The sequence below is a fragment of the Canis lupus genome, chromosome 17, assembly GCF_048164855.1.
Source record: "Canis lupus baileyi chromosome 17, mCanLup2.hap1, whole genome shotgun sequence".
NCBI classification, from domain to species: domain Eukaryota; kingdom Metazoa; phylum Chordata; class Mammalia; order Carnivora; family Canidae; genus Canis; species Canis lupus.
Genome location: NC_132854.1, coordinates 58,765,889 through 58,793,578, shown reverse-complemented (window position 1 = coordinate 58,793,578; position 27,690 = coordinate 58,765,889). Strand labels below are relative to the sequence as shown.

The window sequence follows — 27,690 nt, the reverse complement described above, 5'->3', positions numbered from 1 at the left end:
TTTGATCTATTGCTACAATATTTTCTTTCTCCAGGTCTGTTCCCCTTGAACATTTTAGTCTGCATTAGTAAGATTAATATATTTTCTTTTAAATACTTCAAATGCCTATCACAATTTTAAGTGCTTAAACAGTTCTTATTAAACTTATAAATGTAATAAAATTCAAATTTTCTTAAACACCTCACTACTGGCTAAATAATAAATATATACAGACTATCTCAGTAATAACACTCATTTCCAAATATTAATAGCATCAGTTTGATTTACTTCACCATTTCTACACTTAAGTCAGAGAAAACTCTAGGCCCCAAAGGGCTTCACTGATTAAGTTCTACCATATATTCAAAGAAGGTATCTGAGTTGTGTGTATTTTTTTAAGATTCCACATTTAAGTGAGATGATACAGTATTTGTCTTTTCTGTTTGACTTACTTCACTTAGTATAATGCCGTCAAGGTCTATCCATTTGGGGCAAATGGCAGGATTTCCTTCTTTTTTATGACAGAGTAATATTCTACTGTATGTATATATGTATACTGTATGTATATATGTGTCTACCCACACCACAGCTTCTTTACCCATTCATAGATTGAAGGACACTTCAAAGATTGTTTCCATGTCTTGGCTACTGTAAATAAATGCTGTAAATAATGCTGCAATGAACATGACGGTGCAGATAACTTTTTAAATTACTGATTTCATTTCCTTCAGATGAATATCTAGAAGTAGAACTGCTGATCATATGGTAGCTTTATTTTTAATTTTTTAAGGAACCTCCAGACTATTTTCCATAGTGGTTAGACCAATTTATAGTTCTACCAACAGTGCACAAGAGGTTCCCTTTTCTCTGCATCCTCACCAACACTTATTATTTCTTGTCTGCAATAGTTATTAAAACTAGCCAATCCTAAGCTGTTACTCTACCCTGCTTTGTCTTTCCTGCAGGAACACCAATGATGGCTTTTGGGCTAGGCTTTTCTCTTGCTCTGCCTCCAAATGAAAACCTGAAGCTTTCCCTGTGGTCTAGTGTAGCATTTTGTGCCCCCATTCTTTTAGGCAACATAAGTAAAAAAATTCTTTCAATGGCAGTAGCCTCCCCATGTTATTACCCAGTCATCTCCATAAATTAAAAGCCTGCAGGTACAAGTGAGACAATTACAAAATAGCAATAACAAAAAGATTAATGAAATGGAAAAGATTCTGGGGGAAAGAAAACCCCAGACAGCCTGAGTTTTGACAGATCTTTTTTTTTTTTTTAATTTTTATTTATTTATGACAGTCACAGAGAGACACAGGCAGAGGGAGAAGCAGGCTCCATGCACCGGGAGCCCGATGTGGGATTCGATCCCGGGTCTCCAGGATCGCGCCCTGGGCCAAAGGCAGGCGCCAAACCGCTGTGCCACCCAGGGATCCCAGTTTTGACAGATCTTAACCCAAAGTTTAAATGCATTCAATCCTTTTGGATGATAAATAAATAGAAATTACAGAAGGTAAACTTAAATTAGGAAACTGCTGAAACACGTAAGAAACCAAAATACCTGAACTTTTCTTTGGATGGTAACAACAGTGAATAGAGCTGGGGACATTCAATGGTGCTTAAAGCTCAAATTCTTTAACACAGACGTGGAAGTTATAACAGGGCAGCTAAAGCACTCACACATGCTTTATCTTCTCTATCAGTAGAAGACAAAATCTCAAATCAAGCACATGCTTGAGAATGCAAAATGGTACACCCACATTTTGGGAAAAAAGCTGGCAATTTCTAATAAAGTTAAACATAGCCTTACCATACAATCCAGAAATCATATTCTTAGGTATTTACCTAATTAAGTTAAAAACTTATGTCCATCCCAAACCCTACATATGAATGTTTAAAACGGCTTTATTTATAATTTCTAAAAACTGGAAAGAATCAAGCTGTCCTTCAATAGCTGAATTGATTGACAAACTGGTACATTCATCAGTGAAGTATTAAATCACAAAAAGAAACTGTCTAGACCATATTGCTAAATGAAGAGAAGCTGGTTGAAAAGGCTACATCCTGTATGAATCCAATTAAATGCCATTCTGGAAAAGATAAACATATAGGAACAATAAATAAATTAGTGGTTGCCAAGGTTAGGGGAGTTGGAAAAAGGGGGATTTAGAAAGGAATGAATACACAGGGAGATTTTTAGGGCAGTGAAGTTATTCATTATGATAATGTAATGATGATATATGACATTATACATTTGCAAACCCATAGAACTGTATAATACCAAGAGTGAACCTTAATGTAAACTGTGGAACTTAATGAATATTGGTTTGTTAACTGTAATAAAAGTACCACACCAATATAAAATGTTAATAGGGGAAACTGTGTGGGAGAGGTGGTATGAAAGAAATTCTCTGCTCAATTTTTCTCTAAACCTAAAACTGCTACAAAAATAAATTGTTAATGAAAATGGGAGGAGGAATGACAATTCTACAAGCACAAAACACGGTTCAGATGCTGCCACTCAAAAAGAATGATAAATGTCTATTACAACTTCCCTAAAAGCTGTATCAGTAGCAGTGATGTCAGGTGGGATTCTTAATATAGCTCATGAGCCAAAAGACCCACTGTGTATAATATGACATACTACCAAACACAGAACCAGAAAATATTGACAAAGTGATCTAAAGGGCCAACTGTAAGAAAATTAATTTGATCTCAAGAAATGAAACAGAAATCATCCCATAATATATTCCCAAGAAATAGCATAATATTCCCAAAAAAAGTCAAGACATAGAGCACTCCATTATCCTGATTTTTAGATCACGCACATACATGATTTAGCCCTCTGTCAAGGACTGTCTTTTAGCAGGCACCAACCAGGTGGTATCATATATCCACAGGCAAGATCTAACTTGTCATGCTTGGCACACCAGTTAAGTTCCTGAATTAAGATAAGGAAATCTGCCTGTTATCAAGTTTATTAAGTTTATTAACCTTTCACCTCTGTTACCTATTTTTTGTTCAGTTTCTCACATTCAATCATAGCTTTTAGTCCACTGTCCTTAGGATGTATCCTTCATAACTCTTAGTTTTTTGATCTCTTAGTTTTTGATCACTATTAACTGTCTCTACTGGTTTAAGACCTGACTCCTGACTGGCATATCTATAGAATTTCCTCAGTCTTTTTAAAAACACTTACTGAATGCTTCAGTTCAGACTCAGCAAACATTTACTGAGCTCCTTCAAGTTCATTTCACCTTCATAGCCACAGCCACTCTAAGAAGCCATTAACTACCTCCATTTTATAGAGAAAGATACTCAGAGAAGTTAAACAACTTGTCTTAGGTCACCCAAATCAAATCTAAATCTACCAGTCAAGTCTAGTGCTCCTTCTATCATCTTTACTTCTCTCCCCGTCAAATTTTAACACAATTTGACATTACTAGCATACTGTGCTAGTTAGAATCTAAGGCTTCACTTCACCTTCTGACCTGTTTTTCAAATAGTAACTAAAAACAGATCCCCTAGATCCACTGAGCAGCCCCACCCCCAACCCTTCAAATCCTGCTCTGGTAGATTCTTCTATTCCCAACTCGTTTCTCTAAATCCATCTATACCACTACTGTAACACAGTAGCTCTGGTGCCCTCAAGATTTCAAGAAAAATTCTACCAATAGAATCTTCTTTTTGGGGAAAGGAGAGAAATAAGTCAGGAGCATCATGGTCTTATGTCAGTCTGTTGTCTTCCCTCTTATAGACCATAAGCTATAGCAACTATATCAATGAACTATAATTAACTGCTCAATAGATTCTTTTATGTATTAAGTTATAAAAAACTTGAAACCAGTGATCGGCTTGATAACTCAAGACACTCTGAGAGGCTCAAAGTAAATAGATACCTGCCACATTCATTATTTTTGCAGAAAAAAAAATCTTAACAGACTTAACTTTGACCATAAAAAGCAAGTTTAGTGAAATGAACTTGCTGCTAAAAGCTATCCAAGCACATGTGAAAACTGAAACCAAGATATATTTTTCATGCCACGTTTATACAAACCAGCAAAGTTCAGAACCCAAGCCAACTGTTCTTGATTTTTCAATAGCAAAGTTAACAAAGTAACCTATTAATCTTGTAAGCAAACCATAATTGCCCACTATAGACAGATACTAAGTTTGTAAATTAATAAAATTTTTTTTTAATTTCCCAAGGAGGTAGAAGGAGTAATGGTTAGGAAAGCCCTGTGTAATCTTGAGATTATCTAAACCTCATTTTGTTTCATCTGCAAAATAGGGACAGGTATATGCCTCAGAGGATTGTTCAAAGAATAAGATCATGAAGTTCCTAGCACAACGTTTTTTATACAGTGAGCACTCAAAATGTTCCATCTTCTTGTTATTATTCATTATGTCCTTAGTCTTGATGTTTCCTCACTTATAATATTAAAATCTCCACCATGTAAGGCAGCTGTGAGAATTAAACATAGTACTTGATACATCATAAGTATTTATGAAAGCCCATCATTCCCATCCCATCAGCATTACTGGGGGAATCAGGAATCAAGTAAGTACAAAACTACATTTATAAAGCCATGGGTTGGAGAAAAAATATATCAGCTCTCAGGAATTATGTATTTGCTTTCGGGAGGGGGAGTCTGACACAATTTTATTATTGTATAATGTACACACAGTCATTTAATCACATAATTAAGTCATGATTATTTAATGATTTGAAATAATGATTTATAATAATCATTAAAATGAAAGGCTAAACTTAGTTAAAAACCAACCAGGGACTAATACACTGCCTAAAGCAAAACAAAAACAGCTTTAATGGCAACTAAAGATACACACAAGAAATTTAAACATTAATTAGTGAGACATTTTAGAAGCAACTTCAAAAACAGTCTCATTATTTCATTGTTTTATGAAGCCAAAACAACACTTTGAACTGGAGTTTAAAAGATGAATTAATAGGAATCCACTATTGTGAAGTTGCATTGTTTTAAATTTTGCGTTCTTCTGAAAGAAATACACATGTAATGTAAGACATAAGGAAATAAAAATTTCAGTTTCCTTACCTGTTGTGTCCCATCTGCACTTACAATAGGGGCAGAGAGAAGAGAAATATCACTACTTAAAATCTGAGCTGTATCCAGTAGTGGTGGATGTTCTGCCATTATCAATAAGACATTAATATACTGGATAGCCTTCCAATTCTGAAAAACAAAAATATATAGCCATCTCTGTGTACATCCTTAAAAATACATTAAAATATAATACATTCAAGATCTGTCTCATTCTTTAACCTAAACAGATATTGCTGTCAAAGAAAATACATTTCTTACAACTTAACCAACTGCAAGTCAGTGTAGGTAGGAAACTAAGATATATTAAGGTCAATATATGGGGCCCTAGGTAGCTCAGTCAGTAAAGGGTTCGACCCTTGGTTTCAGCTCAGGTCACGATCTCAGGGTTGTGCGATCCAGCCTTGTGTTGAGCTCTGCACTCAGCAAGGAGTCTGCTTGAGATTCTTTCCCCTTCCCTTTCTCTCCAATTGTGTACCTCTCCCTTGCTCATATGTTCTCTAAAATAAATAAATAAATAGATAAATAAAATCTTTAAAAAAGTAATAAATAAAACCAATATACGAGCAGCTTCTATTTAAATTCCATGTCTGTCTGTATTCCTTCCATCTCTATGCAATATTTATTTAATCACCACTACTCTAGCTAAATACTAGATAATATTTAGTATAGGATAGACTGTAAAATGCAATGACTGAGTGAACAATTCTATTACTATTTTTTCTATGAGCTGAGAAGGTGATTATGAAGACACAATCCCCTCCTCATCCCCTTTATCAGTTTCTAGAAACTACACAAGAATTATGATTTGTTATTGATTCCTCAGGCAGAGCAACACAGTAGAAAACTTTGCTCAGGACTAGGAAAAAACCCTTCAAGTTTCAAGTTTTAAGCTCCGACACTGGTCTTCTGTCATTCTAGTTTTACTATTCTTAGTGACACCTACTTTAAAATAAACTATATCAGGGGGAGGAGCAAGATGGCGGAAGAGTAGGGTCTCCAAATCACCTGTCTCCACCAAACTACCTAGAATACCTTCAAATTATCCTGAAAATCTATGAATTCGGCCTGAGATTTAAAGAGAGACCAGCTGGAATGCTACAGTGAGAAGAGTTCGCGCTTCTATCAAGGTAGGAAGACGGGGGAAAAAGAAATAAAGAAACAAAGGCCTCCAAGGGGGAGGGGCCCCGCGAGGAGCCGGGCTGAGGCCGGGGCGAGTGTCCCCAGGACAGGAGAGCCCCGTCCCGGAGACGCAGGAGCTGCACCGACCTTCCCGGGGGGAAAGGGGCTCGCGGGGAGGTGGAGCAGGACCCAGGAGGGCGGGGATGCCCTCGGGCTCCCGGGGACAGTAACAGAGCAACTGCGCACCCAGGAGAGTGCGCCGAGCTCCCTAAGGGCTGCAGCGCGCACGGCGGGACCCAGCGGGACCCGGAGCAGCTCGGGGGGCTCGGGCGGCGGCTCCGCGGAGGGGGCTGCGCGGAGGGGGCTGCGCGGCCCCGGGAGCAGCTCGGCCGGGCTCGGGCAGAGGAAGAGGCTCCGTGCAGAGGGGCCTGCGCGGTTCCAGGAGCAGCTCGGAGGGGCTCGGGCTGCGGCTCCGCGGAGGGGGTTGCGCGGCCCGGGAGCGCGAATCCACCAGCGCAGGCTCCGGAGCACAGGGCGCCGGGACACAGCCCAGGATCCGGCGTCCCCCGGGACAGGCAGAGGCCGGGAGGGCCCAGGACAGCAAGGACGCTCCTGCCCCGAGCAGATCAGCGGCCCCGCCCCGGAGCCTCCAGGCCCTGCAGACGGAGTTCCTGCCGGAGCTGAATCCAGGTTTCCAGAGCTGCCCCGCCACTGGGGCTGTTCCTCCTGCGGCCTCACGGGGCAAACAACCCCCACTGAGCCCTGCACCAGGCAGGGGCACAGCAGCTCCCCCAACTGCTAACACCTGAAAATCAGCACAACAGGCCCCTCCCCCAGAAGACCAGCTAGACTGACAACTTCCAGGAGAAGCCAAGGGACTTAAAGAACACAGAATCAGAAGATACTCCCCTGTGGTTCTTTTTTTTTTTTTTTTTGGTTTTTTTGTTTTGTTTTGTTTTGTTTTGTTTTTTGATTTGTTTCCTTCCCCCACCCCACCCCTTTTTTTTCTCCTTTCTTTTTCTCTTTTTCTTTTTTTTTCTTTCGTTTTTTTTCTCTTCCCTTTTTTTTCTCTTTCTCTTTTCTTTCCTTCTTTCTCTCCTCTTTCTCTTTTTCCCAATACAACTTGCTTTTGGCCACTCTGCACTGAGCAAAATGACTAGAAGGAAAACCTCACCTCAAAAGAAAGAATCAGAAACAGTCCTCTCTCCCACAGAGTTACAAAATCTGGATTACAATTCAATGTCAGAAAGCCAATTCAGAAGCACTATTATACAGCTACTGGTGGCTCTAGAAAAAAGTATAAAGGACTCAAGAGACTTCATGACTGCAGAATTTAGAGCTAATCAGGCAGAAATTAAAAATCAATTGAATGAGATGCAATCCAAACTAGAAGTCCTAACGACGAGGGTTAACGAGGTGGAAGAACGAGTGAGTGACCTAGAAGACAAGTTGATAGCAAAGAGGGAAACTGAGGAAAAAAGAGACAAACAATTAAAAGACCATGAAGATAGATTAAGGGAAATAAACGACAGCCTGAGGAAGAAAAACCTACGTTTAATTGGGGTTCCCGAGGGCGCCGAAAGGGACAGAGGGCCAGAATATGTATTTGAACAAATTCTAGCTGAAAACTTTCCTAATCTGGGAAGGGAAACAGGCATCCAGATCCAGGAAATAGAGAGATCCCCCCCTAATATCAATAAAAACCGTTCAACACCTCGACATTTAATTGTGAAGCTTGCAAATTCCAAAGATAAGGAGAAGATCCTTAAAGCAGCAAGAGACAAGAAATCCCTGACTTTTATGGGGAGGAGTATTAGGGTAACAGCAGACCTCTCCACAGAGACCTGGCAGGCCAGAAAGGGCTGGCAGGATATATTCAGGGTCCTAAATGAGAAGAACATGCAACCAAGAATACTTTATCCAGCAAGGCTCTCATTCAAAATGGAAGGAGAGATAAAGAGCTTCCAAGACAGGCAGCAACTAAAAGAATATGTGACCTCCAAACCAGCTCTGCAAGAAATTTTAAGGGGGACTCTTAAAATTCCCCTTTAAGAAGAAATTCAGTGGAACAGTCCACAAAAACAAAGACTGAATAGATATCATGATGACACTAAACTCATATCTCTCAATAGTAACTCTGAATGTGAACGGGCTTAATGACCCCATCAAAAGGCGCAGGGTTTCAGACTGGATAAAAAAGCAGGACCCATCTATTTGCTGTCTACAAGAGACTCATTTTAGACAGAAGGACACCTACAGCCTGAAAATAAAAGGTTGGAGAACCATTTACCATTCGAATGGTCCTCAAAAGAAAGCAGGGGTAGCCATCCTTATATCAGATAAACTAAAATTTACCCCAAAGACTGTAGTGAGAGATGAAGAGGGACACTATATCATACTTAAAGGATCTATTCAACAAGAGGACTTAACAATCCTCAATATATATGCTCCGAATGTGGGAGCTGCCAAATATATAAATCAATTATTAACCAAAGTGAAGAAATACTTAGATAATAATACACTTATACTTGGTGACTTCAATCTAGCTCTTTCTATACTCGATAGGTCTTCTAAGCACAACATCTCCAAAGAAACGAGAGCTTTAAATGATACACTGGACCAGATGGATTTCACAGATATCTACAGAACTTTACATCCAAACTCAACTGAATACACATTCGTCTCAAGCGCACATGGAACTTTCTCCAGAATACACCACATATTGGGACACAAATCGGGTCTGAACCGATACCAAAAGATTGGGATTGTCCCCTGCATATTCTCGGACCATAATGCCTTGAAATTAGAACTAAATCACAACAAGAAGTTTGGAAGGACCTCAAACACGTGGAGGTTAAGGACCATCCTGCTAAAAGATAAAAGGGTCAACCAGGAAATTAAGGAAGAATTAAAAAGATTCATGGAAACTAATGAGAATGAAGATACAACCGTTCAAAATCTTTGGGATGCAGCACAAGCAGTCCTAAGGGGGAAATACATCGCAATACAAGCATCCATTCAAAAACTGGAAAGAACTCAAATACAAAAGCTAACCTTACACATAAAGGAGCTAGAGAAAAAACAGCAAATAGATCCTACACCCAAGAGAAGAAGGGAGTTAATAAAGATTCAAGCAGAACTCAACGAAATCGAGACCAGAAGAACTGTGGAACAGATCAACAGAACCAGGAGTTGGTTCTTTGAAAGAATTAATAAGATAGATAAACCATTAGCCAGCCTTATTAAAAAGAAGAGAGAGAAGACTCAAATTAATAAAATCATGAATGAGAAAGGAGAGATCACTACCAACACCAAGGAAATACAAACGATTTTAAAAACATATTATGAACAGCTATACGCCAATAAATTAGGCAATCTAGAAGAAATGGACGCATTCCTGGAAAGCCACAAACTACCAAAACTGGAACAGGAAGAAATAGAAAACCTGAACAGGCCAATAACCAGGGAGGAAATTGAAGCAGTCATCAAAAACCTCCCAAGACACAAGAGTCCAGGGCCAGATGGCTTCCCAGGGGAATTTTATCAAACGTTTAAAGAAGAAATCATACCTATTCTCCTAAAGCTGTTTGGAAAGATAGAAAGAGATGGAGTACTTCCAAATTCGTTCTATGAAGCCAGCATCACCTTAATTCCAAAGCCAGACAAAGACCCCACCAAAAAGGAGAATTACAGACCAATATCCCTGATGAACATGGATGCAAAAATTCTCAACAAGATACTGGCCAATAGGATCCAACAGTACATTAAGAAAATTATTCACCATGACCAAGTAGGATTTATCCCTGGGACACAAGGCTGGTTCAACACCCGAAAAACAATCAATGTGATTCATCATATCAGCAAGAGAAAAACCAAGAACCATATGATCCTCTCATTGGATGCAGAGAAAGCATTTGACAAAATACAGCATCCATTCCTGATCAAAACTCTTCAGAGTGTAGGGATAGAGGGAACATTCCTCGACATCTTAAAAGCCATCTATGAAAAGCCCACAGCAAATATCATTCTCAATGGGGAAGCACTAGGAGCCTTTCCCCTAAGATCAGGAACAAGACAGGGATGTCCACTCTCACCACTGCTGTTCAACATAGTACTGGAAGTCCTAGCCTCGGCAATCAGACAACAAAAAGACATTAAAGGCATTCAAATCGGCAAAGAAGAAGTCAAACTCTCCCTCTTCGCCGATGACATGATACTCTACATAGAAAACCCAAAAGTCTCCACCCCAAGATTGCTAGAACTCATACAGCATTTCGGTAGCGTGGCAGGATACAAAATCAATGCCCAGAAGTCAGTGGCATTTCTATACACTAACAATGAGACTGAAGAAAGAGAAATTAAGGAGTCAATCCCATTTACAATTGCACCCAAAAGCATAAGATACCTAGGAATAAACCTAACCAAAGATGTAAAGGATCTATACCCTCAAAACTATAGAACACTTCTGAAAGAAATTGAGGAAGACACAAAGAGATGGAAAAATATTCCATGCTCATGGATTGGCAGAATTAACATTGTGAAAATGTCAATGTTACCCAGGGCAATATACACGTTTAATGCAATCCCTATCAAAATACCATGGACTTTCTTCAGAGAGTTAGAACAAATTATTTTAAGATTTGTGTGGAATCAGAAAAGACCCCGAATAGCCAGGGGAATTTTAAAAAAGAAAACCATATCTGGGGGCATCACAATGCCAGATTTCAGGTTGTACTACAAAGCTGTGGTCATCAAGACAGTGTGGTACTGGCACAAAAACAGACACATAGATCAGTGGAACAGAATAGAGAATCCAGAAGTGGACCCTGAACTTTATGGGCAACTAATATTCGATAAAGGAGGAAAGACTATCCATTGGAAGAAAGACAGTCTCTTCAATAAATGGTGCTGGGAAAATTGGACATCCACATGCAGAAGAATGAAACTAGACCACTCTCTTTCACCACACACAAAGATAAACTCAAAATGGATGAAAGATCTAAATGTGAGACAAGATTCCATCAAAATCCTAGAGAAGAACACAGGCAACACCCTTTTTGAACTCGGCCATAGTAACTTCTTGCAAGATACATCCACAAAGGCAAAAGAAACAAAAGCAAAAATGAACTATTGGGACTTCATCAAGATAAGAAGCTTTTGCACAGCAAAGGATACAGTCAACAAAACTCAAAGACAACCTACAGAATGGGAGAAGAAATTTGCAAATGACATATCAGATAAAGGGCTAGTTTCCAAGATCTATAAAGAACTTATTAAACTCAACACCAAAGAAACAAACAATCCAATCATGAAATGGGCAAAAGACATGAACAGAAATCTCACAGAGGAAGACATAGACATGGCCAACATGCATATGAGAAAATGTTCTGCATCACTTGCCATCAGGGAAATACAAATCAAAACTACAATGAGATACCACCTCACACCAGTGAGAATGGGGAAAATTAACAAGGCAGGAAACCACAAATGTTGGAGAGGATGCGGAGAAAAGGGAACCCTCTTACACTGTTGGTGGGAATGTGAACTGGTGCAGCCACTCTGGAAAACTGTGTGGAGGTTCCTCAAACAGTTAAAAATATACCTGCCCTACGACCCAGCAATTGCACTGTTGGGGATTTACCCCAAAGATACAAATGCAATGAAACGCCGGGACACCTGCACCCCGATGTTTATAGCAGCAATGGCCACGATAGCCAAACTGTGGAAGGAGCCTCGGTGTCCAACAAAAGATGAATGGATAAAGAAGATGTGGTTTATGTATACAATGGAATATTACTCAGCTATTAGAAATGACAAATACCCACCATTTGCTTCAACGTGGATGGAACTGGAGGGTATTATGCTGAGTGAAGTAAGTCAGTCGGAGAAGGACAAACATTATATGTTCTCATTCATTTGGGGAATTTAAATAATAGTGAAAGGGAATATAAGGGAAGGGAGAAGAAATGTGTGGGAAATATCAGAAAGGGAGACAGAACGTAAAGACTGCTAACTCTGGGAAACGAACTAGGGGTGGTAGAAGGGGAGGAGGGCGGGGGGTGGGAGTGAATGGGTGACGGGCACTGGGTGTTATTCTGTATGTTAGTAAATTGAACACCAATAAAAAATAAATAAAAATAAATAAATAAATAAATAAATAAATGAAAGAAAAAGAGACAAGCCAAAAAAAATAAATAAATAAACTATATCATTTCAGCAAAAGCACATACGTTTAGAAGTCTTTAACAACAGACACAGTGTCACTTAGATAAAAAGTAAAAGGCCTGATGTAAGTAAATTATGGTATATCCACCATATACAACATCGGCCAATAAAATGCCAGCTAATTACAAGTCAAGCTGAACATAACTGAGCTCAATCATAAATTTTACCAAATTTGTACTGAAGAACAAAATTACAAACATTTTTGGATGGTGGAAGGATTCTAAAATTCCGTAGTATCAAGATGTTTAACTTTTTTAAGATATTAAATTCATGTTATTTAATTTAGAATCTTGAATCTTTGCAGAAACTCTCATACAGGCTGATTTAACCTAAAAACAAACATATTTAGATAAATAAAAATTGCTATAAGATTTTAAAAAATTCAGTACAATTATCTACCTCAAGATTTTACACTGAAGACTACAGCATGCATTATTTTATATTTAACTATTGCATAACAATGTATGTCATTAAATACACGATAATGTTATAATTATGTACATATCGAATATACATGTTTTAATATGTACATATATTATACAAGTAAACATATACATATGTACATACACACATGTATAACATACATAAAAATGCAAATCTAACTTCTGGCTTAATCTGTATTGCTGTATGCTTAAAGTGAGAAAATCAGTGAGTAAATTGTATAAAAAAAAAAACCCTCACTCTGTGAATATGTAAAAAGTTATAACACAGGAAGAGTCAATGTATTATTTTCCCTCTTGTATGGCAAAGAAACATTCAGGGAAGCTAACAGAATTAACCAGAGAAAGTTTACAGATAATTCATTTTGAAAAATTAGTAAACTAAAAAAAAATAACAACCACTGAACACTTTTCATTTTGTCATTACATTGTTTGTAATTTTATGTAATGTCTTTAGCTAAAACTGCAAACCACCATTATTACTTGAATTTTAGAAAGTAATGTTGAAGATAATAACCCTAATTTGGTTTTAAGAGGTGAACTGGAAGTTTTACAAATACCAACACAAATTTCTTCTGAACCTCTAGCTAATTCAAAGTACCATTATAGATTGGGATCTGAAGCCACATGCTAGGTTTTAACATCATTTCACTTAAGGTGTTATCTCTATTTTTATTCTCTTTAAAGCTCTAACTCATCAGAAGTTTCATTTATGAATTGCTTTCTTGCATGGCTATATCCATCACACTATATGCAAAAGTTTTATTTAAGCTTGCAAATTAGAAACTACAGCCATGCAACCAAAACGATGCATTTAGAAACCTAAAAATTTCTTTACTCCTGTGTAGAGAACACTGTCAGATTTTTTTCCCATTAATTTCTTCTATTTCTGTTATCCTACTTCCTACATTTTCATCTTATGACTACAAACATTTACTTGTTTTAGGTTATGCATCTTTTAAAAAAATGTAATATTTGATACATATGCAAAAAAGAGGAGTGATGTGATGCATTTGCATTTAGACAGGCCTCTGCTAAATTGATTAAAAAAAAGAACAGAAAAATCCCAAGAGACTTGAACACGCTCTTCATAAAAGTGGAAATTCACAATAAACATATGAGAAGATTCTCAAACTCATTAACTATTAGAAAAAAGCTAATTAAAAATCATAATGAAATGCCTTCATATACTCACAAGGATTATAAAAATGAGAAAGACTGACGATATTAAGTATCAAGGAGGCTATGGAGCAACTGGCACATTCATGTGGAATGGAAGGGAAATTCATAAAATCACTTTAGAAACTACTTTGATATTATTTACCAAAGTTGAACATATAAATGTTCTACAACCCAATTATGATCCAGTTATTAGACTCCTAGTCTATCAAAAAGAAATGCATGCACATGTGCACCAAAAAAAGTACATGAAGGTGTATAAAGCAGCACTATTCTTTACTAGGCCTAGACTATAAGCAACTTAAATGTCCCTGCACAGTAGATGGTAAATTGTATCTAATTCATCCAATGGACTATACAGCAATGAAAATTACATGAACTAGTAAACAGGAAACAACACATAAATTTCACAAATACGATGTGAATGAAAAATAGACACAAAATACATACAGCACAACTTTATAAAAAGTCCAAAACAGAATAAAAACCAATCTATGGTGTTTAAAGTCAGGATAGGTGACTTTAGAAGGATGAGGAGAGGAAGGATGGGAACTTGGGAGGGGCATGAAGCACTGGTACAGTTCTATGTCTTAACTTGGGAGGCTGTTATGTGATAATTACCACCGCATTATGAACTGAGCTGTATACTGATATGTATGTACTTCTCTGTATTTACTTCAAGAAAATTCTTTTTAAAAGTTAAAACGACCACATGGTCATCTCAATTGATACAGAAAAAGCATCTGAGAAGATACACCATCCTTTGATGATAAAAACACTCAACAATCTAGGAATAAGAGGAAACTACCTCAACATAATAAAGGCCACAGATGAAAAGCCCACAGCTAACATCATGTGCAGTAAAGACTAACAGCTTTTCCTCTAAGACTCGGAACAAAGAAAAGATGCTGACTCTAACCAAATCCATTCATAGTATTGGACATAGTATTGAAAATCCTAGCCAGGGCTATTAGGCCTGAAAAACAAATAAAAGGCATCTGAATTTAAAACTATCTCTATTCACACATAACATAATCTCATATGTAAAAAAACCCCTAAAGAGTCCATTAAAAAGCTGTCAGAACTAGTAAATTCAGTAAAAGTGTGTGATAGGAAATGAACACAGAAAAATCAGTTGCTCTCTATACATTAACGTGAACAATCTAAAAGAGAAATTAAGAAAACAATTCCATTTAAAGTAGCATCAAAAAGAATAAAATACTAAGGAATAAATTTAACCTAAAAAGTAGAATATTTGTATACTGAAAACTACAAAATATTGCTAAAAGAAATTTAAAAAGACACAAATAAATGAAAAGCATCCTATGTTCATAGATTAGAAGATTTAATATTGTTAAGAAGTTGAGACTTGAGGGGTCACTGCAATCCCTATCAAAATGTCTATAGTATTTTTCTTTACAGAAATAGAAAAATTCATTCTAAAATTCCTACAGCATCTTAAGGGATCTCAAAGAGATAAAACAATTTTGAAAAAGAACAAAACTGGAAGACTCAAACTTCCTGATTTCAAAACATATTACAAAGCAACAATAACCAAAACCTGTTTACTGGCATAACAACAGACAAATACACTATCAGAAAAGAATAGAGAGCCCAGAAATAAACTTTCGTGTTTAGGCAAATGATCTTTGACAAGGTGCCAACACCATTTAATGAGGAAAGGACAGTTTATTTAACAAATGGTGATGGGAAAACTGCATATCCACATACAAAACAAAGAACCTGGATTCTTCTACCATATATAAAAATTAACTCAAAATGGATTAAAAATCTAAGTATAAGACCCAAACTATATAAAGCTCGAAGGAAACAGGGAAAAATATGGGGCGTGGCAATGATTTCCTAGATACGGCACCTGAAACAAAAGCCACAAAAGCAAAAATAGACATATGGGACCATATTAAACTTGAAAACTTTAGTGCATCAGAGTACACACTTAATGGAGTGACCTAGGGAATGGGAGAAACTATTTGCAAACTTAGCTCTGGTTGCTACAGAATACCATACACTGGGTGCCTTAGCCAACAGACATTTATTTCTCACAGTTCTGGAAGCTGGGAAGTCTGAGATCTGGGTGCTAAGGGCCTGCCTCCTTGGCTCTATTTTCTCATGGCCAGAAGACAGGGAGTTTTTTTTTGTTGTTTGTTTGTTTTTGTTTTTTTTTTTTTTGGGGGGGGGGAGTTTTGATCTCTCTTACTCTTCTTAAATTACAAGGGCACTAATCTCATCATGTCGGTTCTACCCTCATGACATCATCTAAGCCTAATTACCCCCCAAAGCTTCCATCTCTTCTGCCACCGTATTTAGGGGGATAGGACTTCAACATGAACTTTGGAAGGATACAAACTGAATCCATACATTCTACCCCCGGTTCAAGAAAATTCATATCTTTCTTGCATGCAAAACACATTCATTCCAACCCAACAGTTAAAAAATCTTAACTTGTTTCAGCATAAACTTTAAAATATCTCGTCTAAATAAGGTTTGGGTGAACTCAAGTACAATTCATCCTGAAGCAAATTTCTCCCCAGCTGTGAAACTGTGGAAACCAGGTAAGTTACACGCATCCAAAATACAATAGTGAGACAGGCACAGTATATTCCATTCCAAAAAGAAGAAAGAAAAAAGAAAAGGTAACCTATATCAAGCAAGTCCAAAACCTAGCAAGGTGAATTTCTTAAGGTTCAAGAACAAATTCTGGTTTCTTGCTCTACCCTCCAGACCCAATAGGGTGGTGGCATTATGCCCACAGACATTCCTGTGGCTTGGTAAAGCCCCCACCCATTTGGCTCTACTGAATAGAGGTCCCACCCTTTGAAATTGATGGGGGGGCAGCCCTGACCCTAAGGCCTGTATACACTGGACCTGTGTTGGGAGTAGCCGCCCTGATGACAGGAGTCACCTTTGGGGTCTTTCTTCCCTTTTCCTGAAGGACAACGGATGTTCACAGCCTGCCTTCATTCACTTCCATTTTCTGTTTCCTTTAGTCCCAGCTAAAGGATTGCTTTGCTGGTATAATTCCATCTCTCTTTCTGGCTTCTGCTGAGATGCTGGTTAGATATATGGTTCACACCACCCCCAACTAAAACCTTTATTGAATGGCTGGCTAGTCAAACACACTTTTGGTATTCTCTTCAGAGCATGCTTTCTCATTTTTTGCAGTGTGGAAGACTGATCATTTTCCAAATCTTTAAGTTCTGATTCCCTTTTGTTTAACAAATCCTACTTCATTTCTCTCCTCTCACATTTTGTTGTAAGCAGTGAGAAGGAGCCAAGCTACTCCTTCAACACTTTGCTTTAGAAATACCCTCAGCTAAATATCCACTTTTATCACTTACAAGTTCTACCTTCCATAAAACATGAACACAACTCAGCCAAATTCTTTGCTCTTTTATAATAAGGATCACCTTTTTTCCATTGTCCAATAATAATGTTCCTCATTCCCATCTGAGACCTCATTAGAAAAGCCTTTACCATCCATATTTCTACCAATATTCTGTTCATGATTATGTGTTTTCTAAGAAGATGGAGGTTTTCTCTTCCATTCTCTTTTCTTTCTGAGATCTCACCAGCTGCCATTAGCAATTCCTTAAAAGTAATCTCGGTTTTTTCCAGCATACACTTCAAAACTTACCCAGTCTTTACCCATTGCCCAGATCCAAAGCTACTTCCACATTTTTAGAAATTTGTTACAGCAGCATCCTGCTTATTGATCAACTGAACTGCTAGAACAAACAACTTACATTTTATTTCTCACAGTACTGGAGGCTGAGAAGTCCAAGACCTGGGTGCCAGCATGGACAGGTTCTTGAGGGCCCTCTTCCTGGTCAGCAGATGGCTACCTTCTTGCTGTATCTCCACATGGCCAAGAGAGAGAAAGCTCTGGTCTCCTCCTCTTCTTCTAAGTGCACTAACCATAATGGGGGCTCCACCCACATGGCCTCAAAAACCTCAGCAACTCCCAAGGACCCACTTCCAAACACGATCACACTGTACTTTCTTCCTCAGTCACTGCCATAATTCTCAATGTGTTTTAGTGTCTTTACTCAAATATTGTCAGGTTTTCTTACTCAAACTCCTCATTCATATCCATCCATTCTGCTTAATTTTGTTTTATCCTAAGGATGTTGCTGTTATGACAATAGCCTAGACATAATAATGAGTAATTAGGGCTTGAAACTTCAGCTCTAGTTGTTTAAAAAGTGTATGGGAGGGACGCGTGGGGTGCTCAGCGGTGGAGCATCTGCCTTCGGCTCAGGATGTGGTCCCGCAGCTCCCTGAATGAAGCCTGCTTCTCCCTCTGCCTGTGTCTCTCATGAATAATTAAAAAAAATCTTAAAAAAAAAAAGTATATGGGAAAATGCACAGCAGGATCATACTCAGATTATTAGCCATAGTGTAATTGAGGGAGCCACAGGATAACTATGTACATTTAAAATAAAAATCCAATGTATTTTTCTGGTCTTTTGATTTGTCTAAATCAATGAAAATTATAGGATTCTAAAGCCATATCTAAGATCACAAGACTATTATTTATTTCAAAGAGTTTTAGTATCATACTTAAAATCTAGAATTTAGGAGTACTAGAAAGTTTACATATAAAAAAACATTAAGTTAAAATATTATAGTAGCAACTGTTTAAAATGATGTAATTATGGTAATTTTTTCTCTATTTCCTCAATTATTTTGTAATGTGGGTATGGTTAAACCACTTTCATCAAAATTTCAATTTAAAAACAGTCAGCTTGAAAAGCCCTAGGCAACTACAGTTATATTTGGCTTATCGACCATCTAAAAGACCCTTTAAGAAATTTCAATAAATTTTGTTTGCACTTCAACTTTGTGATAATAATTTATCTTACAAACTGATATTCTTAACATGTATTTTTCCAAGTTAGGCCTCTATTTTTTTAACTTTTGGATTTTTAAATTTTCTAAACTTGACTATATTAGATTAAAAAAAAAACACAAAAACACTTTATATCACCTGCAGTGAAATTTCCTGAGATGAAAGTCATGGGAATCACTCTGTGAAATCAACCTATCATTTCTTATCAGAAACTTAACAAATGTTACACAGATTTTATTTAACAATGAGATATTATTTTGTATTTTTCCTCGAATTCCTTCAATTACACTGATATTAAACTGTACTCCAGAAAAATGACTCTTAAAAATAGGTTGTTAAAAAATGTAGAACTTTGGTTCACCTATATTTCCATATCTTAATGTAAACTTTCATTAAGACATAAAGGACATTTGTGTTTTTTTTTAATTACAAAAGGAATATACACTCATAAAGTAAGAGGGAGAAGGGAGAGTAAACAAAGAGCTATCAATGATTTTAAATGACTAATATCAAATAGAAAAACAAATTCTTGATGATTCAGAAGACCTATAATTAATTCAGGCTTCTTATTCTCTCTTCAATGTCCACTTTTTCATTTCTTAGGTTATTAAAAGTACAAAAGCAGGGGCATCTGTCTGGCTCCAGTCGTATGATCGCCCATCCCAATGCTCTTCTAGAACTGACTGCTTATTTATCAAGCAAGGCAAACTATTTCCACTTCTCTTGTCTCTGTGTGGTTTTGTGACTTGTTATAAGTAACAGAATACTGTGAAGGTAACTCTATGTGACTTCCAAAGCTGAATCAGACTTGATTCACAAGACAAATGTTCCCACCTGTTTGCTAAAACCCCCCATAGTTGGAGCCCTGAGCCACTATGTTAGAAACTAAACTACCCTCAGGCAGCCACACTGCAAGAAAGTAGAGCCATTTGGAACAGCCACACATAGGTGCTCTACTGGACAGTGCTAGTTTTCTATTTAGGGATTAGCCATTTGAGTGAATACACTTTCATGTGATCTCTGTCCCCTGTCATCAGTACACTGGCAACACCTGCAGCTTTCAAATCTTGAGGCCCCAGGCATCATGAAACATAAATAAGCCATTCTTGCTGTACCCTTTCTGTATTACTGATCCATAGAATCCATGAATATATTAGCATGTTTGTCTTAAGTGGCTGTGTTTGAAGGAAACTGATTATGCAGCAATAGTAGCTGAAACAGCCTCATAATAGGATGCAATAGACTGCATTTTTGTGTCCCCTCAAAATTTGAAAAAAAAAAAAAAAAAAAGAAAGGTCAATCGATGAAGGTAATTTAGAGAACATTATAGTAAGATCACATTTTTAATACTCAATTTTAATGACTAGAAAAATCTCAAATAGCCCATTTCTAAGATAAGTATATTAACAATGCATTGAGACAATGTCTTCTATATCTACTTATAATTACCATTAAGCTACTGAAATTCCATTATCGCCCACCATTATTTTGTCTAAGAGCACATCTGGGCATCTTTCATTGTCTTGCACAAAAATTTTAAAAGAAATAATCTGAGGATTTTATATTTTATTATGAAAATTTCCAAAGCTATATGGAAGCTGAAATAATTAAACTGTGAACATCATGCATGTACTTGCCATGCAGGTTCCAAAATTAACATTTTTCTTTATTACATGCATTACTCTATCCATCTTTTTTAAAAAAATGCATCTCAAAGTTGTAGATACTGGTATATTTCACCCCAAAACACAACAAGCATGTTTCAGTAAGTACTACTCAATATATTTAGCTATTTGAAGGCAAAATTTACAATATGATGAAATGCACAAATCTTAAGAATACCATTTTGTGAGGTATCTTGAAACAAATTCTACCACTACCAGTATCTAAGTATCTAAAATTGCACTGCTAATCCCACTCCAAACTTTAAGACCCTGATTTTCAAATTTGGGCATATATCAGAATCAGCAGCAGGGCTTATTAAACAGGGCCTCAAATCTAGTTTCTGATTCGAGAAGTGTGGAATTAGACCCCAAAATTCACATTTATAGTAAGTTCCCAGATTAACCTAATTTTTACTAATATTTTTAAAATTTTTATTTAAGTAATCAATCTCTACACCCAATATGGTGCTCAAAAAAATGATCCAGAGATCAAGAGTATGCTCCTGACTGAGCCAGCCAGGTGCCTCACTAATTTTTATATAAGTATTAACTGATAATGAAGATATCAAGCTGGTAATATTAAGGTATACTTCATTCTTGAAGGTCCCATCTCAGATGTAAATACATTCATATTCTCAAACTAGAAATAGATTAAAATAATTTTCTTAAAAAGAAAATACTTGTAACGTAAGCAAATTTATTTTTATTTTTTTTAAATATGTTATTTATTTATTCATGAGAGACACACAGAGAGAGGCAGAGACACAGGTAGCGGGAGAAGCAGGCTCCCTGTGGGGAGCCTCATGCAGGACTTGATCCCAAGACATCAAGATCAAAACCTGAGCCAAAGGCAGACGCTCAACCTCTGAGCCACCCAGGCATCCCTAAAGTAAGGAAGTTTAAATAAGGACTTTGAAATTGTCTTTGGGTATTTCAGTCAAATCATTATATTACAAGCCAAATCAATTTTCTTCTCAGATTGAAATTGCTATTTTCTATAGGTTAAACAAAAAAAAAAAAAAAAAAGGAAATTTCCCCAAATGTTCTTGGGAAATGGCAGAGTAATGGTCAAATGTATTAAACAAACATGCATTAAGCATATACAATGTGCCAACTAGATTTTTAAAATAACTTTATTAAAGTATAATAGACATTTATCAAATGGCATGTTTAAAGTATACAACTTGATAAATATTGACACATGAATACACCCATGAAACCATTACTACAATCAAGATAATGAACCTATCCATCACCCTCCAAATTTTCCTATTTGTAATCCTGCCTTTGAATTTCCCTATGAATAATGATGTTCAACAAGTGCTTATTTGCCATCTGTATAGCTTTTTGGTTAAGTAGCTCTTTAATACTTTTGCCCATTTAGTTACTAGGCTTTATTATTGTTTTAATAGTGCTTTATGGATTTTAGACACCAGTCTCGTTGGGTTAAGTAATTTGAAGATTTTCTCCTAGTCTGTGGCTTGTTCTTTGGATTCTCTCAACAACATCTTTCAAAAAACACGAGTTTTAACTATGAAGTCCATCTTAATTTTTTGACTTATGGATAGTGCTTTTGGTGTTGTACCTAAGAGAGTTTTCCCTAATCCAAGATTACAAAGATTTTATACTATGTTTTCTTCATGAAATTGTATAATTTTAAGTTTTATATTCTACTTGTTCTGTCCATTATTTTTTTAAAGGTTTTATTTATTTATTCATGAGAGAGAGAGAGAGAAAGAGAGAGATGCAGAGACACAGGCAGAGGGAGAAGCAGGCTTCATGCAGGAGCCCGATGCAGGACTCAATCCTGGGACCCCAGGATCATGCCCTGGGCTGAAGGCAGGCGCTAAACTGCTGAGCCACCCAGGGATCCCCTGTTCTGTCCATTATTAAGGGGTACTAGAATCTCCACTAAAATTTCACACTTGTACATTTTCCTTTGCAGTTCCATCACATAATTTAAAGCTCTTCTGTTAAAAAAAAAAAAAAAAAAAAAAAAATAAAGCTCTTCTGTTAGGTGCATAAAAATTTAGTATTATGCCCTCTTGATGGTTTAATCCCCTCATTATTATGAAATGACCCTCTTTACCCCTTGTAATAATAGTCTTTGCTCTGAAATCTAACTTCTGATCTAATAACTCCAGCTTTCTTTCAGATAGTGTTAACATGGCATATCTTTTGCATCATTTTACTTTTAACTTATATGTATTTTTATATTTAAAGTAGGTTTCCTGGGGCACCTGAGTGTCTCAGTCAGTTAAGCGTCTACCTTCGGCTCAGGTCATGATCCCAGGGTCCTAGATAGAGTCCCGCACTGGGCTCTTTGCTCAGAGAGGAGTCTGCTTCTCCCTCCTCCTCTCCATCTCCTTGTGTGCTCTCTCTCTCAAGTAAGTAAAAATCTTATAAAGTAAAATAAAGTAGGTTGCCTGTAAATATATTTGGATCTTGATTTGTTTTTTAAAGATTTCTTATTGATTTATCTGAGAGAGTAAGAGAGAAAGAGCACCAGCAGAGGTCAGAGGGGCAGGGAGAAGCAGATGCCCTGCTGAGCAAGAAGCCTGATACAGGGTTCATCCTGGGATCACGACCCAAGAGGAAGGCAGAAACTTAACCAACTGAGCTGCCCAGATGCCCCTGGGTCTTGTTTTTTTTTAAAGAAAATTTAATCCAATGATCTCTGCCTTTTAATTATAGTATTTAGGCCATTCATATGTAATAGGATTATTGATATGGTTGGGTTTAAATGTACCATCTTATTTGTTTATTTTTCTTTTGTTATTTCCTTTTCCTTACCTGCTTTATTTCAATTATTGTTATGTTATCTCCCTTGTAGGCTTACAGTCTATTATTCTTTGCCACTTTAGTTGTTCCTTTAGGGCTTATAATATGCATCTTTAACTTACCAAACATTAATTTCAAGTAACATTATACTAATTCAGGTATAAGTATCAGAACTTTGTGACAACATACCTGCAACTTCTCCCCTTCTGAGTTCTGTACTATTGTTATCATCTATTTCACTTTTACATGTTTTAAACCTTACAAACCTGATCATTTTTACATTTCACAGTCATTTGTTCTTTAAAGATACCTAAATTTTTAAAAAATCGTATCTATTTACCCATTAGTTACCAGTTCCAGTGCTCTTCATTCCTTTCTGTAGGTCCAGGTATCCTTACGATTTAATTTTCCTTCTGATTAAATGACTCCATTTAACATGTCTTTCAGTATAGGACTGAAAATAATTCTTTCATCTTTTACACATTTCAAAAGTCTTTATTTTGCCTGCTTTTGAAAGATGTGTTTGCTTGGCAAAGAGTTCCAGGTGATTAATTTTTTTTTTTTTTTTTTTTAGTGTTTTAAAGATATTGCTCCACTATCTTCTAACTTACATTGCTTCTGATGAGAAATCTATTACCCTTAACTTTGTTCTGTTTTTCTTTGGCTGACATTTTTTTTTTTTTTTTTTGGTCATACTGCATATGAAGTTTTATTATTTTGTATTTTTCCAAATGATAGAATATTGTGAATATCTTTAAATACTCTTTTTAGACAGAAGAGTGCTTCTCTTCCCCATGATGTTCACATCCTCATCTCTTGAAATGTGTGGCTATGTTAGATTACACATGGAATTAAGCTGCTAATCAGTTAACCATAACATAAAGAGATTATCCTGCATTACCCAGGTAAACCCAAAGTAACCACAAGAGTCCTTGTTAAGTGAAAGAAGGCAGAAGAACGAAACCACATGATGATGGCATGAGGACTAGACCCACTCTTGCTAGGTTGTAAGATGGAAAAGAAAGGGGAGGGGGCCAAAAGCCAAGAAAAGCAGGTAGCCTCTAAAAGCTGAAAACAGCAATGAAAGAGATTCTCCCCAAGACCCTTCAGAAGCAACACATTTTAATTTTAGCTTAGTGAAGTTTTTATTGGACTTTAAAAAAAATTTAAATTCAATTTGCCAACATACAGTATAATACCCATTGCTCATCCCATCAAGTGCCCTCTTTGGTGCCCATTACCCAGTCACCCCATCCCCTAACCTCCTCCCCTTCTGCAACCCTGTTTCCCAGAGTTAGGAGTCTTTCATGGTTTGTCTCCCTAATTTTTCCCCACTTAGTTTCCCTCCTTTCCCTTTTGGTCTCTTTCACTACTTCTTATATTCCACATATGAGTGAAACCATGATGCTTGTCTTTCCCTGACTGACTTTACTTCACTCAGAATACCCTCCAGTCCCATCCACGTCGAAGCAAATGGTGGGTATTCCTTCCTTTCTGATGGCTGAGTGACATTCCATTGTATATATAGACCACATCTTTAACCATCCATCTGTCGAAGGACATTCTTTCCACAGTTTGGCTGTTGTGGACATTGCTACTATAAACATTGGAGTGCAGGTGTCTTGGTCTTTCACTACATCTTATCTTTGGGGTAAATCCCAAGCAGTGCAATTGCTGAGTCATAGGGTAGCTCTATTTTTAACTTCTTGAGGAACCTCCACAGTTTTCCAGAGTGGCTGTGCCAGCTTGCATTCCCACCAACAGTGTAAGAGGGTTCCCCTTTCTCTACATCCTCACCAACATTTGTTCCCTCTCTTGTTAATTTTAGCCATTCTCACCGGTATAAAGTCATATCTCATTGTGGTTTTGATTTGTATTTTCCTGATGGCAGGTGATGTGGAGCATTTTTTCATGTTCTTGTTTGCTATGCATATGTTTTCTTTGGAGAAATATCTGTTCATGTCTTCTGCCCATTTCATGACTGGATTGTTTCTTGGGTGTTAAGTTTGGTAAGTTCTTTATAGATCTTGGGTCCTAGCCCTTTAGCTGATATGTCATTTGCAAATATCTTCTCCCATTCTGTAGGTTCTTTTAGTTTCGTCGATGGTTTCCTTTGCTATGCAGAAGCTTTTTAACTTGATAAAGTCCCAATAGTTCATTTTTGCTTTTGTTTCCCTTGCCTTCATAGACGTGTCTTGCAAGAAATTGCTGTGGCCAAGTTCAAGAGGTTGCTGCCTATGCTCTCCTCTAGGATTTTGATAAATTCCTGTCTCACATTTAGGTCTTTCATCCATTTTGAGTTTATATTTGTGTAGGGTGTAAGAGAATGGTCTAGTTTCATCCTTCTGCATATGGCTATCCAATTTTCCCAACATCATTTATTGAAAAGACTGTCTTTTTTCCAGTGGATATTCTTTCCTGATTTGTTGAAGATGAGTTGACCATAGAGTTGAAGGTCCACTTCTGGATTCTCTACTCTGTTCCATTGATCTATGTGTCTGTTTTTCTGCCAGTACCACACTGTCTTGATGATCACAGCTTTGTAATACAGCTTCAGCTTGAAGTCAAGCATTGTATTGCCCCCAGCTTTGGTTTTTCTCTTTCAACATTACTTTGGCTATTCAGGGTCTTTTCTGATTCCGTACAAGTCTTAAGATTATTTATTCCAACTCTGTGAAGAAAGTCCATCGTATTTTGTGATCATGGTATCTCCCCTGCCAGGTAAGTATTAGTCCATCGTATTTTGATAGGGATTGCACTGAACGTGTAAATTGCTCTGGATAACATAGACACTTTCACAATATTTATTCTTCCAGTCCATGAGCATAGAATGTTTTTCCATGTCTTCCTCGATTTCTTTCATAAGTGTTCTATAGTTTTTACAATATAGATCTTTTACCTCTTTGGTTAGATTTATTCCTAGGTATTGTATGGTTTTCGATGCAATTATAAATGGGACTGACACCTTAATTTCTCTTTCTTCAGTCTCATTGTTAGTGTATACAAATGCCACTGATTTCTGGGCATTGATTTTGTATCCTACCACATTGCTGAATTGCTGTATGAGTTCTAGCAATCTTGGGGTGGAGTCTTTTGGGTTTTCTATATACATACAATATCATGTTATCTGCAAAGAGGGAGAGTTTGACTTCTCTGCCAATTTGAATGTCTTTGGCTGCTTTTAAGCTTTTTTTTTCTCTTTGTCCCTTGTTTTAAGTGATTTATCATGTTCCTTGATGCCATTTTGTTCATTTTCTTACATGGTGTTTCTTGGTTTAATGGCTTTCATCAAATTTAGAAAAATTTTGGCCCTTATTTATTCAATTTTTTTTCCCTGTTCATCTTTTAAACAATTCTCTTTTCTCTGTGTTTCTTTTTGGATTTCTTCTTCTTCTTCTTTTTTTTAATGTATGCTCCATACCCAGCATGGGGCCCAACAAAGGGCTTGAACTCACAACTCTGAGATCAAGACATGAGCTGAGATCAACAGTCTGATACTTAACCAACTGAGCCTCTCAGGCACCCCTCATTCTGGATTAATTTCTATTGCTATGTCCCCACCTTTCTTTGGCAATATATAACATGCCATTAATCTCATCCCAAGTGTCTTCTGACACTGTAATTTTAATCTAGAAGATCCCCCTCCATTCAACATGTTCAGTTTTACCTCTACCTCTTCTAGTATAACAAATACAGTCATAACTGTTTTAATGTTCTTGACCACTAATCCACCATCGATATCATTTTAGGGTCAGTTTTAAGCCAATGATTTTTCTCCTGTATTACTTGCTTCTTCACAGGCTTAGTAGTTTTGACTGAATGCCAGACATTTTATATTTTACCTTGTTGGCTACTGTATATATTTGTATTCCTATAAGTATTTTTGAATTTTGTTCTGACATATGGTTAAGTGACTTAGATTCTGCCTTAGGTAACAACAGAACTGTGTTCTTGTACTAGACAGGAACAGAAATACATTTAGTCTAGGGTTAATTTTTTCCCCACTACTGAGCCAAAATCCTTCAGAGTGCTCTACCAAATACCCTGTGAATTATGAGGCTTTCTACTCTGGCTGGTGGAAAGCAGCACTATTTCTGGCCCCGTGTGAGCCTGAATACTGTTTTATAGAATCCTTTTAGGGGGTCTCTTTTTTAGCCCAGAGTAGTTTCCTTACATATATGCATTTACCAATACTCTGCTAAATGATCAAGGGAGACCCTCTCCAGATTTTTTTTTTTTTTAGGTTTTATTTATTTATTCATGAGAGACAGAGAAGCAGAGACACAGGCAGAGGGAGAAGCAGGGTTCCTGCAGGGAGCCCGATATGGAACTTGATCCCAGGGTCACGA

At 37.0% G+C, this 27,690-nt stretch overlaps 1 protein-coding gene across 3 annotated transcripts in view; it reads right to left on the bottom strand.

The window, feature by feature from the left end:
* Positions 1-27,690, bottom strand: part of FNDC3A (fibronectin type III domain containing 3A) — a 176,245-nt gene that overhangs the window by 134,414 nt on the left and 14,141 nt on the right. For all 3 annotated transcript variants that reach the window (XM_072783156.1, XM_072783154.1, XM_072783155.1), the window contains exon 2: positions 5,055-5,192. In XM_072783156.1, coding sequence (XP_072639257.1) covers positions 5,055-5,153 — 99 coding nt within the window. In that variant the 5' untranslated portion in view covers positions 5,154-5,192. The remainder of the gene's footprint in view (positions 1-5,054; positions 5,193-27,690) is intronic.